Source organism: Ricinus communis, chromosome 1 (assembly GCF_019578655.1).
Source record: "Ricinus communis isolate WT05 ecotype wild-type chromosome 1, ASM1957865v1, whole genome shotgun sequence".
NCBI classification, from domain to species: domain Eukaryota; kingdom Viridiplantae; phylum Streptophyta; class Magnoliopsida; order Malpighiales; family Euphorbiaceae; genus Ricinus; species Ricinus communis.
In genome coordinates, this window is record NC_063256.1 from 10,251,811 (window position 1) to 10,266,259 (window position 14,449).

The 14,449-nt window shown below is 31.5% G+C and overlaps 2 protein-coding genes across 3 annotated transcripts; one reads left to right on the forward strand and one right to left on the reverse strand.

The window, feature by feature from the left end:
* The first annotated feature begins 5,668 nt into the window (after positions 1–5,668).
* On the forward strand, positions 5,669–8,680 carry LOC8263475 (serine/arginine-rich splicing factor RS31). 2 transcript variants are annotated; one of them, XM_015721857.3, is made up of 6 exons: positions 5,669–5,826; positions 5,978–6,117; positions 7,427–7,539; positions 7,673–7,902; positions 8,021–8,275; positions 8,386–8,680. In XM_015721857.3, exons 2-6 carry the CDS (start codon positions 6,009–6,011, stop codon positions 8,414–8,416), a joined length of 738 nt encoding a protein of 245 aa, XP_015577343.1. In that variant the 5' UTR covers positions 5,669–5,826; positions 5,978–6,008; the 3' UTR covers positions 8,417–8,680. The 2 variants fall into 2 exon arrangements, with proteins under 2 accessions (XP_015577343.1, XP_015577344.1); XM_015721858.3 differs by lacking the exon at positions 5,669–5,826 and adding an exon at positions 6,869–7,286 and having other exon boundaries at positions 5,980–6,117.
* A 5,000-nt stretch (positions 8,681–13,680) lies between these two features.
* On the reverse strand, positions 13,681–14,390 carry LOC8263476 (calcium-binding protein KIC). Its single transcript, XM_015721875.3, has one exon. The coding sequence runs from the start codon at positions 14,149–14,151 to the stop codon at positions 13,774–13,776; it is 378 nt and encodes a 125-aa protein (XP_015577361.1). The 5' UTR covers positions 14,152–14,390; the 3' UTR covers positions 13,681–13,773.
* Between the last annotated feature and the right edge of the window lie 59 nt (positions 14,391–14,449).

Genomic DNA, 14,449 nt, shown 5'->3' on the forward strand with positions numbered 1-14,449 from the left:
ATATGAGTACAATGTAACAATCATATGCTAACCATATTTGTATTTTAGGCGTGCAGTCCACACTAGTGAGATATGCAGACAGACACATGTTAATTGGAATCATTAGAATGTATAATCAGCTGGGTTTCAAATTACTCCACTTTCAAATGCAACCTGAGCAGTATGCATGTGTGTACCAAAGAAGAGGACAACTCCATTTCAGAGCTTGAGATACAAACAATGTATTTACCTCGTTGAAAGGTGATTGTTGCCTTTTGCGGCGAAAATGTTTTTTAGCTCTTTTGATTTTGAAACTAGGATAAGAAGAATTGAGAAAAATGTATTAAATAGAACACTAGTTAATGTATTCTAATTTTCAAAATTAATTAACATTATATTTAATTGAAATTTTTAGAATTTATTTATAAATTTAAAATTTATATGTTTTGTATGAAGTAGAACAATCAAATTTGTGTGGAATTAATTATAATCAAACTAATTCTAATTAAATAAATATAATTTCTATATAAATTTCATATTAGTATGTTAATATATTCTATAATATTTAAATATTTTTTTCAATTTTATTATTTTTATTTTACTTGCTTTCATGTTTTTTCTTCTAAATAAAATAAATTTGTTAATTTTTATTTCACTTATTTATATTTTTTGTTAAATATCTTTATAAATCTATTTTAAGAAAAATAACAATTTCTATATATATATATTTCTTAAGATTTAAAAAATAATATAAAAGAAAAATTAAGTTGGGTTCCTCTGTTGGTTTGAACCCCAGCACCATCACTCACCCTCTCTTTAAAACACTACATTCAATCCCAGTCGACTCTCATTAATTCTTTTTACACCCATCATTAAATTCTTATTCCAATTCCAATATGTAGTTTTCATCTTTTTTGCTGGATATTGAAAATATTAATAACTTCACAAATTTAAAAAAATTAAAATAATTAGTTTAAATCATAAAAATTTCAAAACTTTAGAATATTAGTAATTAGGCTATCAATTAAAAAATTTACTAATTGTTTATCCATACGTTACATGTCTGTTATTATTATATGATTATACAATCAAGTTTATAAGTAAAATTTTATAGAATTTTTAATACTTCATATTTATTTATCATATTTTAAAAATAACAGTAAATTAGATATTTTTAATTTTTTTAATATTTTAAAATTTTATTATAAAAATTAATTAATTAATTCTATATTGTGTAAATTAATGTTATCAATATAATTGATATTACTATTTTTTAGAATTAAAATTATTATATAACTAAAAGTAAATTATTTGTAAATATAAATATTCTTTTCTATATTAAAATTATAATTTCCATTATGTTTTGAATATTTTACTTTCAAGATAATAGCATAATTTAATGAGAATTTTCAATTTCGAGTGAGCAACTGAATTTCACAATATTGGCAAATATTGATTTGAATTTTAAATGATCACACTTTCATTAACATAATAATGAGAATTTTGAAGCAAAAAGGTAAAAGAAATATAATACACTTAAAAGGAATTCTTTGACTAAATAGATTATTAAGATTTTAAATTTATTTTATTTGGAGTAAATTTATTATTGTTATTTAATATATAAAATATAAGGATGCTTTGACGAATAAGATTTTGTTTATAAATTCTTTAATTAATGTAAATCAGAAGAAGTCTTAGAAATTTTTGTACAATGTTTAATTCTCTTAATATAAATATAGACTAGGATCTTTTATAAATACATGGAAAATGAGCTGTAAATTTACTGTCTAATTTTCTTTTTATGACTTAATATGTGAAATTTTTTTATTTATATGATTTTTTTTTAAAAACTATATTATAATATGTTTCTATATTTTATAGATATTATTTCAATATCATATGATCATTTTTATCTTTCAAATAGTTGCTGTAATATAAAACTATTATTTTCATTGGCACCCTTAAATAATTTTTTTAGTTTTATTTTAATTATATCTTTATGTATTTTAAAATATATTTTGATATTTATATATATTTTTTGAAACACGTATCTCATGTCATTGAAATACACTAATTGCTATAAGAAAATAGATAATATCATTTAATTCATAAATGTCAAACACAAAAATACAAAATAAAAATGACAAATCTACCTTATTTTTACTACAATATAAGTTAAAATAATTGTTTAATATTTTAAGATATATTTTTAATATATTTTTCTCATAAATAAACCCGTACTGACGAATAACCAACCTGCAATGAATAGGGAATGTATAGTAATGCTACGAATGACCCAATATCGAATACTGGTAATAATATCAGCAAAAGAACGTCCTCCTGTGCTTCCAGACATACTGAGCTCCACATATTCTTGTACAATCAAAAGGGATCGGTCGAGTCCGGAGATGACCTCTGGGATATGCCGGATCCCCCTGTGTTCCCAGCTGGCCCCGGTCCTATAGCCCTTGCAGAGCGCTTGGTGTATCGGTTCACTAGAGAGGGTAAGGATCCATTCGTTGGCAGCTCTTTGCTTTTTAAAAATTTAAAATTTTTTTATACCAGATGTTTTGAATTATTTGTACCGCATTTCTAGTCATAATATGTATATTGGTAAGAAGACTATTTGACTTTATCCCCTTTTTTATGTTTGTTCTTCAGTGCTGCTCCAGGACGAACAGTAAAGGCACATGAAGGTATTGGCTCTTACTATCGATCGGATGGAGAGAACCGCGGCGCTTTACCTTAAGAATATCTAAAGACGAAGATTTTTTTTCGACTAGCAAGTTTACGTACGGAGGTCCTAAGCTTCTTATTATTCGGTGAAGTCTGATGGATTCACAATCCACTGCCTTGATCCACTTGGCTACATCCGCCCCTAATCCTATAACTCTATTTAAAAATAAATATTCGTCGATGGCTATTCATATCTATTACCTTGACACCAAAGAAGAGTTCGACCCAATGCTTTATTTCTGTCCTAGTTGATCCTGATTCGACATTAAAAGTATATTGATTTTTCCCCAATAACCGAGTACTTTTGTCCGTAAATACTGCATATTTGATTCCATCCATAAATCTATTTTCTGGCTGCTCCCATTTCGCTCGCCGCTACTACGGGAATCGCTTTTCCTTTCTTTTCAAAATAAAATATTATATAAATAAGTTTTTTTTGAGAACCATTAAAAAGAAATCGTAAAATTAATTTCTTTTAAAAAAATCGCAATGCTTATAACATATGGACCCTGGTACATGAATTTATATGAACTAGAGTCTTTTACATACGTGTGGGGAGGGAGCCACACTTCACTTCTTTTTAAATTAAAAAATGCGGGAACATATCTTTGGTTAGGCATTAGACAATAAGATATCCAACCAGTTTGTTTTTATTTTGGTATGTGCTTTAGCGTGAAGTTGTAGGCATGTGCATGTTCTTTTTTTTTTTTTTTTTTAAATTATATTAAAATAAATTTATAAAAGTTTATATTAAATTAAAAATTCTATATTAAATAAATTTTTATATATTTAAAAAAGTGAGTCATTTATTTGTTGTAATTATTTTACTGTTAATATTTCAAAATTTTTATTTTAACATGTGTATTTATTTTTAAGAATATAATTTTTATTTTTAAAAATTATAATAAATTGATTTTAAAATCAATATTATATTAAAAATAATATTCTTAAATATATATATATATATATATATATATATATTAAAGCTAGTCATTTACCCACCATTGTACGACCGTCGTAATTATTTTGATTATAAATAATAATATTATATAAAAATTAAATAGATATTTTAATATTTAAAAATAATCATAAATTCAATATTTTTAACATCTTTATTAGTTTTTTTATATTTTAAGTTATTATTAATACAAAAATATAAAAAATATAAAAAAATAATAGAAAAACTATAAAATTACACATAAACTTAAATTCTACGTGTGAATAACAAGTATACATGTCAAAATTAAAAATCATATATGTTAGAGTATAATAACACATGTCAAAAAGTCTTAGACTAGATATATATTAATATTTTTTTGTTCGTTTACATATTACTAAAATATTTATTTTCTCTATGTATAATATCCATTAGATATAATATTTTATAATAATTAACTTTCTTTGTATTTAAATATTTATTAACTATGGACTAAATATTCATTACGGTTAATGTTCATGTTTATTTTGTTTAATGTATTATTCATTAGTATTAATATTAATGGTCATTATCTGGTACTGCAATATTTATTATCTGTATATATAATTTTCATCAATATTTTCAAATAGAAATATTGATTATTTATGAAATTTTTTATTATTTTTGTGATGCATATTGAAATTTTTTTATAATTGATATAAATATTTATAATTTTTAAGCCTACTATTCATTAGTTTGTCAATGGATATTCGCCATTGATGAGAATCATACCTACTAATCCATTCAAATGAATATATATATAATATAGACATAACATAAATCGTCCTTACATAGTTGGTAAAAAAAAATCAAGCTAAAATTATACTATAAATATTTATGTTATGGTACATTATTTCCAAAATGGGTGGTGCATTATACTTCTAAAATGTAGTCACCGCTTCTTTATTATTTTTAATTTTTTTAAATTAATGATAAAATAAATATATAAATTAATATCATATTAAAAATTATACATAAATTTGAATTCCACGTGTTAGTAATAAATACATGCGTCAAAATTAAAAATTATATATGTGTCAAAAGATAGTTAACATATGTCAAAATTTTTTTATTGGACTATGTACATATTAATATTTTTATTCATTTACATGTACTAAAATATTCATTTATATATATATATATATATATATATATATATATATATATATATATATATATATATATGTCCATTAGATGTAATATTTTATAATAATTTTTTTTCGTATTGAAATATCCATTATCTGTGAATTTAATATTCATATTTATTTTATTTGATGAATTATTTATCAATGTTAATATTAATGTTTATTATCTGGTATTATAATATTTATTATTTGTATCTATAATGTTTATCAATATTCTCAAATAAAAATATTAATTGTTTATAAAAAAATTTATTATTTTTGTGATACATGTTGAAATCTTTTTATAATTTATATAAATATTTATCATTTATAGGCATTATATTCACTAATTTATCAATATATATTCGCCATTAATAAGAATTATACCACTAATTCATTTAAATAAATATTTATATTATAGACATAATATAAATTATCTTTATACAGTTAATAAATAATAAAAAACTAAGCTAAACCTATACTATAAATATTTATACTGTAGTATATATATATTTTTAATAAAATTGAGTCAATAAACAATGAACATTTTCGTACAACTAAAACGATATCGGATAAACCCTGAGTCCACAAAGCTATATAGGCTGAAATCCATCTCATAATTTGGGGAAAAATCGTGTCGCATAAAATTCATACAATAAGATATCATTTGATATCCACATGCTTAATTTAGTCTTATAATAAATCATATCTCAACTTAAGTTTTAAATTCGAATTTTAGTCATTTAACTCGAAGAAGTCTACTTCAAAACCCATACCCGTAGCCCCTTACAGAAGCCCAACATATCCCAACGGTCAAGATCTGACCACGTAAGTCTGATCAGACGGCAAAGAGAAAGAGCTATGTCAAACCATCCCTTGATTTTGACTATATAAACACTTTCACGCGCTTTCGTCTAAAAACATACGTTATTTCACAATTTAGGGTTTCCTCTCTGTTCACAAAAAAATATCTAGGGTTTTCTGCAATAACAAAATTAAAGCTTTAATCGGGTATTATATCTAACCTTTTCGATCTGTCTGCTCGATTGCAGATAAAGTAAAAGAATAGGAAACCTTACACTTATTTTCTTTATATGCATATCGTTTATTTGTTTGGTTTGGGATTTGATTTTGATTTGTTGTTTATGGTGTTTTGTTTTAGGGTTTAAAGAGAGGCATTTTCTCTGGCAACAATGGCACGGCCGATTTTTGTTGGAAACTTTGAGTTCGAGACTCGCCAATCTGAGTTGGAACGCCTCTTCAGCAAGTACGGACGAGTGGAGCGAGTCGACATGAAATCTGGTATCTTTTATTTATTTATTCTTTTGTTTTGTTTTATATTCCAAATCTTTGAAATATGAGTAGTTTCGTTACTATATCCTTCGAGGCGACGATTGTTAGTCTTGTGGACAAATTTTGGTTAATTGTGTTGGTTATACTTTGAGTGTGTACGCAGATGTGGTTGTGATGTATGTATTGGTGTGACATTCCTGTACGTTGATTATTTTCTTTTACCTCTATACTGTACAGATTTTGGTTATTAAGTTGCAGCATTTTGCTTTTCTTGTTTTTTTATGAAATCTGATAATATTTTCATGTCATATAAAGGTTAAGTATTTCTGTATTATGTATGGTCTTGTTAGTATATAACTTCATTGTAACTCCCATATTTACTTCCTCCTAAGGAATAAGGTCAAGTAATCTTGTCAAAAAAGTGGGATACATGTCCTTTTGTTTTTATTTGCTTAACAGAATATTAGCAAAAGTTCACACTACTTTCGTTATGCCTTGTACCTGTCGTGAATGATGAGTTTCAAGCCAAGTAGCTTGAGTTTTTGTCCTTGGAATTATTAATTATTATGTCAATTGGTAGTAATTTTTATTGGCTAGATAAAAAAATGTATGCTAGAAATCAATTTGTTGGGTTCAGATATACACTACTTAGGTAGTGATAATCTCTGATTACATTGTCCAGTCAGAAAATGAAATGGCAGCTGCAAGATAGCAGTTTCTCTGGCGAGCACCTCCATATTAAGTGTTTGTTTTGACGCAGGAACTTCTAAGGAAAATTGAGCTTCTATCTTGGCTCGTCAACTTCTCTGCAAAACATTTCTTGCTTGCCTGCTCTCCTTCCACTCACAGATGGAAGTATTCTGCATTTTCTTCACATGACCATCCGTCACTCACCCACTACACCGCCCAAAGTTGCCATTTCTCAAGAATGGTCGTGGGGGGATCAATCAATTTATTATGCCATGTCTACCACTACTGATAATAGGGGGATCAATGAAATCTGTCTTGCCATGCCTTCCATTTCTGAACTTGTGCTGTATGAATGGCGAAGCATGCTTAGCACTGACATCTCAGACCTGAAACTTTGGATTTAAAACTCTAAATTGTCAACATGTTGATTTAGTTCATCATGCAACGCTTCTACATCCTTATGTGCATCAGCCATCAAGTTTATGCAGGTGTTGTATAATTTTAAGCTCTTTTTAGGGGAAAAATACCTTGAGTTGGCTGATGTACTCAAATTGAGTGGATATGGTTCCTAATTCATACATAATCAATACGATCTCTTATACATATATTTGTATAAATATCATTGCAGGTTTTGCGTTTGTTTATTTTGAGGATGAACGTGATGCAGCAGATGCCATACGTGGACTTGACAACATATCATTTGGATATGACAGGCGCAAGTTGTCAGTGGAGTGGGCTAGGGTATATTATTATTATTTTTGTTTGTTTTGAACTTAACAGTCGTGTTCAATTCCTTTAAAATGTAATTATTCTGGGTCATAAGTGGTCTGACAAGGCTGCATCCTAAAGGTTGGTGTTCTTGTTAACAATCTAGGGTGAACGTGGTCGGCATCGTGATGGATCCAGATCAATGGCAAACCAAAGGCCAACTAAGACCCTCTTTGTAATTAATTTTGATCCTATTCACACAAGGGTTGAAGATATAAAGAGACATTTTGAGCGATATGGAGAGGTTCTTCATGTCAGAATTCGGAGGAACTTTGCATTTGTGCAGTTTGAGACACAGGAAGATGCTACCAAAGCTCTCGAGTGTACACACATGACGTAAGTAGACTTCTTTTTGTACTGTTTAGCTAAAACTGTGTTCTTACATTTTTTTTGTACTTTTATCTTATTCTGTTCATTTGATTAAAAGAACTCCACATCTGTCGTGTTTTTGCAGCAAGATATTGGACAGGGTTGTTTCTGTTGAGTATGCTTTGAGGGATGACAGTGAGAGGGGAGATAAATCTGATAGCCCCAGAAGAGGAAGTCATTATGGGAGGTCTCCAAGTCCTGTGTATCGCAGGCGACCTAGTCCAGACTATGGTAGGGCTCGCAGCCCAGTGTATGATAAGTACAATGGCCCATCTTATGACAGGCGTAGAAGTCCTGAATATGGTAGGGATCAGAGTCCTGAGTATGGTAGATACCGCAGGTAGAGTTATTGGTGACTATATATGATTAACCCTTTTTTTTTTTTTTTAATATTGTTTAAACAAATTTTGTTTTCTACTTTTTAAAGTTTCCTGAATTCTTGTGTAACAGTCGATCACCAGTTCGAAGATCACGAACATGAGGAGGCACCACCTTACTGAAGAAGTGTGCTGGTTCTATGTGCAATTCTATCTGTCATGTGGAGAGCAACAATTTGGCAATAGTACTCTAGATTTTTTCCTTTTTTGTATGCAGACAAAAGGGCTTTGGATTAGAGTAGGAGTTGAAATGTTTGAATGGCATTAGTAGATATAATTAATCTTTACATTCATACCGAGTTCAGTAGATAATGAAAGTGTACTTTGAATTCTTTTCAATTTGTTATGAATGAGCTTCCTTACTAAAATTACTGTGCTTTAGCAAAATTCTATTCCCTTGCAAAGGTGAATGTTCGTTAACAAATTTGTATGATATGCTTCTTGTTCAGCGGTTGAGTGATGCAGTTGTGTTGAGCTATTGTACTTCTAGCTCGGTAAATATTTGCTTTTTAAATCAATACATGCAGTTCATGCTGGTTTTGGACTATTGAGAGCTATAAGAGGTACCAGCATTTTTGAAAGGTTGAAAGGTAAAAGTATCCGTCTTTGATAACACTGCAGATATGGACGCTCCGGACGCTCCTGATGCTTGTTATAAATATTTTATTATTTTTATTGTTTATTTCCAGATACTCATGCTGTAAGTTCGAGGCCGGATAAGGATCGCAAACTACGACTAAGACGGCACACCTAGTCTGGGGGTCTTTTATTCTTTAAATTCCCGATGAGCTAAGCTAACCTTTTTGTATTCGAGCATAAACAGATTGTAATTTAGCAGGATCAGAGAAGAGAGAGAGAGCTTAGACAGCTATAAGTATTAGAACATAGAGATTTTATTTATCAGAAGAGGGAAGGAAGTTTGCCCCCTCATTACAACTAGGGCCTCTTTAAATAGAGACTTGAAGCTCACCCAAAACACTAAGTGACAGGGCTTGTATAGTATACATTTCAAGGAAGCCTAACTGTTCGCACCACGTGATTGGCTTTCAGGACATATATAAAGACTATGACAAAAGATTATGACAATACATAAAGACTATGACAATATATAAAGACTATGATCAGACTATGACAATACATAATTTTACCCCAACTTTTGACAGCTGTAACTGAGACACGACAACACTTAATAAAGATGTCTGTACCATGGACCAGTGTTGATGTCGTCTAGCTTTTCATTATCTTCCAGTGGCTGGGAATCTTGCATTAGTGCATTCTGCTGTTCTTGACAGAGTGTGGGGTCATCCCGGGGTGTCGGCAATGTGGGAGATTGTGACACAACATCCATCCATTGCTGTGTGCAGATGAGTGGAGTGGAAATGACCATGTTTTCCTTATGGTTCCTAATTCCGAGTGTAAGATCCAGTTCTGCCATAACAAGTGGTGCCTGATGCAGAGGCCGATCAATGGTTTTCCAATGGTAACATATATTTTGAGTGGCATATACTCATTGAATGACTTGAAAATAGGGCCTGTGGATAATGAAAATTACTCGGTATTCTGATGCCCGAGCATTGTTATCAGTGAAAAGTTTATTTTCGTGGATTAATTTTAACAGGTCAACCTTCCACTGATATTCAGTCTGAAACCAGGTAAGATACTGCCATGGTAATGTTCCGTTATTAGTGTCAAGATTAAGGAAGTACAGGAGGTCTATAAGAGGAACTTCAATTGCATGATAACAGAGGGTAGAGATGCACCATAAGAACCAAAGTTCTTCTGGTATCTGAGGATGTGAGGGGGTGAGGTGATAAACCAATCTCCATGGGTGATTAGGGTAAAAGAAATGTGGACTCATTAGGATTTTGAAAGTTTGTTGAATGACGGAGAGGTAATGGAACATCATATTTCTGGTAAAATTACTTACTTGTTTTGAAGTCAGTCCTGGAGGTAGGGTTGGAGGAGATGGTGGCTGAGTTGGCATGGATGAAGATGATCCTTTGTTTTTGAGTGAGGCTATGAAGATGATTGGAAGATCAAAAGTGGACGTCAGGTGAATCACTGGCTGGGGACTAGGCTTAGAGAGTCTGGATAAGAAATCCGGAATCACATTCTTGGTCCCTTTTATATGCTGGACTTCAAAGTCATATTTGATGAACCATGACTTCAATCTCAGCAACTGTGCTTCAGGAATAGTTTTCTGATTGAATTCAAGAATCTTTGGAAAAAAGGAGTTGTCCATCCTTACAGTGAAATGTTGGCTGATGAGAAAGAATTCAAATTTTTTTATGCTGTATTTGACTGCAAGAATCTCCTTGTATGCTGAATGGTAATGTGTCTTTGCTTTAGAAAAGGTTCCTGATGCATATCCACACAACCTTTCCTTTTCGTCAAGATTCTCGAGCAATATTGCTCCCCATGCGTAGTCAGATGCATCTGTTTGGAGTATTAATTTTCCTGTTGAGGGTATCGTCAGTGTAGGCGGATCCCGGGCCAGTTCTTTTAATTTCTTGACAGCTATAGTTTGCTCTACAGACCATGGAGGAGGATCATTCTTTAGCATTTTTGAGAGATGACATGTATATATGGACAAATAGGGCAGGGCATCTCTGACATAGTTAAGAATCTTGAGAAATTGTTGGATCTGCTTTACTGAAAGATTCTCGTCAGGAAAATTTTTCAATTCTTCAGTGAGATGGACACCATAAGTGTATTATCCATCTTTGAAATTCATGCCAAGAAATTCAATTTTCCTCTGTCCAATAATGCTCTTCTTTTCAGAAAGCATGATTCCATATTTTTGGACAATTGCCAAAAAATGCTGTAGAAGTTCATGATGAGCATCATCTGTTTCTGAAAATAGTAATATGTCATAAATATAAATCAGGGCCGAATGTAAGATGGGTTGAAATACTTGCACCATGGTCTTTTAGAACAGTGATAGGGCTATTTTGAGCCCAAATGGCATGACCGTCCACTGATATTGGGCATTCGGAATGCAGAATGCTGTTTTATGCCTGTCAGCTGGGTTTATGCCTAATTGCCAGAAGCCTGCCTTTAAATCAAACTTTGAATAGTATCGGGCTTTCTGGATGTGGACTTTGAGGTTTGAGATCCTTGAAAGAGGAAATTTGTTATCCTGTAGAAAATAGTTTAGAGGCTTGTAATTAATAACAAACCGCTTTTTTCCTCTAATTCTCTCTGATCTTTTTTCAACATAAAATGCTTGGCAAGCCCACTAAGATGTTGTGGGTTGAATAAGACCTTGCTGAAGGAGCGCTAAGCATTATGATCTGTCAAATGCTAAATTTGATGGAGACATTCTAGGGTGGGTCGCCCTAGTAGGATTCACATCTTCATTTAGCTTGAAAGGTAGCTTAATGAAAAATTGTGGGTTCTTCCAGAGTGGCTGAGGATACTGAAAATGAGCATGTGATTTAGAACAAAATGATAAGAACTTTTCCCTGTATTCTAGGAAAGGTCCTTCTACATCTGAGATAGCAAACAGATTACTGGTATCTGTATATGGACGGAATTGCCTCTTGAATTTAATACCTGTAGGGAGGATTTGTAACTTTGCAGCCTGATGATAAATGTCAAATCCGATCAAGAGGTCATTGTTTGGCAATTCTGATATAATAACATGCGTCCAGATAACACAATTTGGGAAAAACTGTATACCTATCCGTTGTTTTGTAATCAGGATTGTCCTAAAAATCTCTCCATTAGCGGTCTTAAATCTATTCTCTAGGTATCACCAACATTCTTGTGATGGAATAATTGACTAGTTCATTATGCTTTTTTATGCCCCAGTGTCAAAGAAAGCAATTACTATCGCTGGCTTGACATATTTTGAAGGCAAGACCTGAACAGGCACATAAAGAATGGGAGGCTCTGGTTGAGCTGCAAATTGGGTAGACTCAGGAGCCAAGCTGGGAGATTATGGGTACTGCATTACATCCGCTAGGATGGTATCAATACTTTCCATCTGTAAATCCCTCATTAGAACTGGAATTTCTTCTGATCCTGAAGAAGAATCATCTTCCGATGAACTAGAATCTTGATGTATTTCTACTCCAAAAAGATTATCACTAGTGGGGACGTCTTGTTCGGAGAGGAGAGACTCGATATCTTCTTCGAAATCTTCTGGCAATGACAATGTCATGCTTACATGCTGGACCATCTTAGCTGCCTTATCTGGGTTTTTAGGACAATTTTTTGCAAACTGTCCTTTCTTCTTGCAAACGTAGCATCTGGAGGACTTGGTGCTTTTATCTTTCTTTTTTCTGAAGTAACGAAACTTCTTAGAATGAGTCTTGTTCATCTTCTTGCTTTCTTTGTAATGTTTGGAAGAGGATTTGTACTTTTTCGTACTGAAACACCTTGAACATGTGCAATTTGAAGATTTGTACTTGATTTTTAGATGATCTCTATTACATGCCTGCTTTGTAAGAGTACCTTGAGACTGCAATGACTTGAAGAATTTTTGTAACTCACACAGTCTTTTGAGTACTGCCAATGTAAATTGCCATATTTCTCCAAAAGTTATAGCATTTACAGCTCTTTTAGTTGCATTGATGGAGGAATGAATTTCAGGCTGAAGTTCTTCTGGAAGAGACGAAATGAAAGAATACTTTAAAGTATCATCACTTTCATTTCCGCTAATCGCATAATAGGGGCAACTAAGACTTGTTTTAATAATATGGTTTGGATACTTCTAGAATCCGAATCGTTTTGATACTTACTGTAGGCAATTTGATAATAAGTTCTAAAATTAGTTTCTTAATCTAATTAGTTTATAATATTTACAAATATAATCAAGTTTCATTAAAAGTATAATAACTTGTCAAGTTAAAATAAATATATACGTTTGTAATTTTTTTAAATTAGAAAAGATTTATAAATGATGTTATAAAAAATTAAATTTTATTTATATGAAATATATTATCTTTTATTATATTGTTTGAATTTGAACATAGTAACTAATACCAATTGAGGTCAAGCTGATTTGGTGAAAGGTTTTTTTAGGAGGCAGAGGTCTCGTTCTACCTTTTGTATTCTGAAATGAAAACTAGATGAGATGTATAGTCGCCTATCTAAAACACTAATAAAATTCTTAAAAATTAACTGTTGACGTGCTTATAACATATTGTAATTGTATTTATATCGGTATCTGCAATTCTTTTTTTATTGCTTCTTAGATTGTGAGGGGAGGCTGGGCGATGAAGAAAGACTTGTTTAATCATCAACATAGCTTCTCGAGTCAGGCTGTGGGGACGTTTTGCTTTGCAGTATACAGTTAGTTTAAATAACCAAGGGCTCATCTTTCATCAAGTTGGAAGCTCCCATTTTTCCATAACCCGCAATATTTTTAATCAATATGATCAATACTCATTCCTTAACATATTTATCAAAGCGATACAATGATTTACCGAACAAGTAAAAGAAATACAGAAAGAGATCAAGGTGACGACTTCCCCAACTCATGATCAATCGCCTTCTGAAGCCAGTCTTCAGCATCCTCCATCATTTCAGGGCTAAGTCTGACCATCAGGATGCAAAATTCCGTTTCATTGAGTGCTCCATCCCCATCAAGATCTCCCTCTCGTACCATCTCCTCTGAGTCTTCTTTGCTCATCCCTTCCATACCTAGAAGTGCTGAATTTCTCCTCAGGCTCTCTGATGTTATCAATCTTTTCTCAGGGTCTGCCAGGAGCCGAAAGCCACCGCATAACTCTGACACAAAGGAATCGACATCAAGCTTCTCTGCCATCACTGGTAACAAATCCTCATACACCCTGCTTGTTGCAGTTTTAGTGCCAATTTGATCCTTTTCCATTTCAATTTGCTAAGATAATATGAAAGGAAAATGGTTAAATAGTATTGAATTTGGGCACGGAACTAGTGTCCTGTAAGGTGATGGATATATATAGGAGTTTTGGAGCGGTCAACGACAGTAGAAAATTGCAGTTCAAAAGAAAAAAGAAAAGAAAAAGGACAATAGAAAGTTTTATTATAGTATTTGGAGCTACATGGTTCAGAACTATATGGGCAGTTTCTAACTTTCTACAAGAACAACTGGGATATGAACGGTCTGATTAATAAGTTAAGACTCAAGTAGATGATGATGGTGTGTG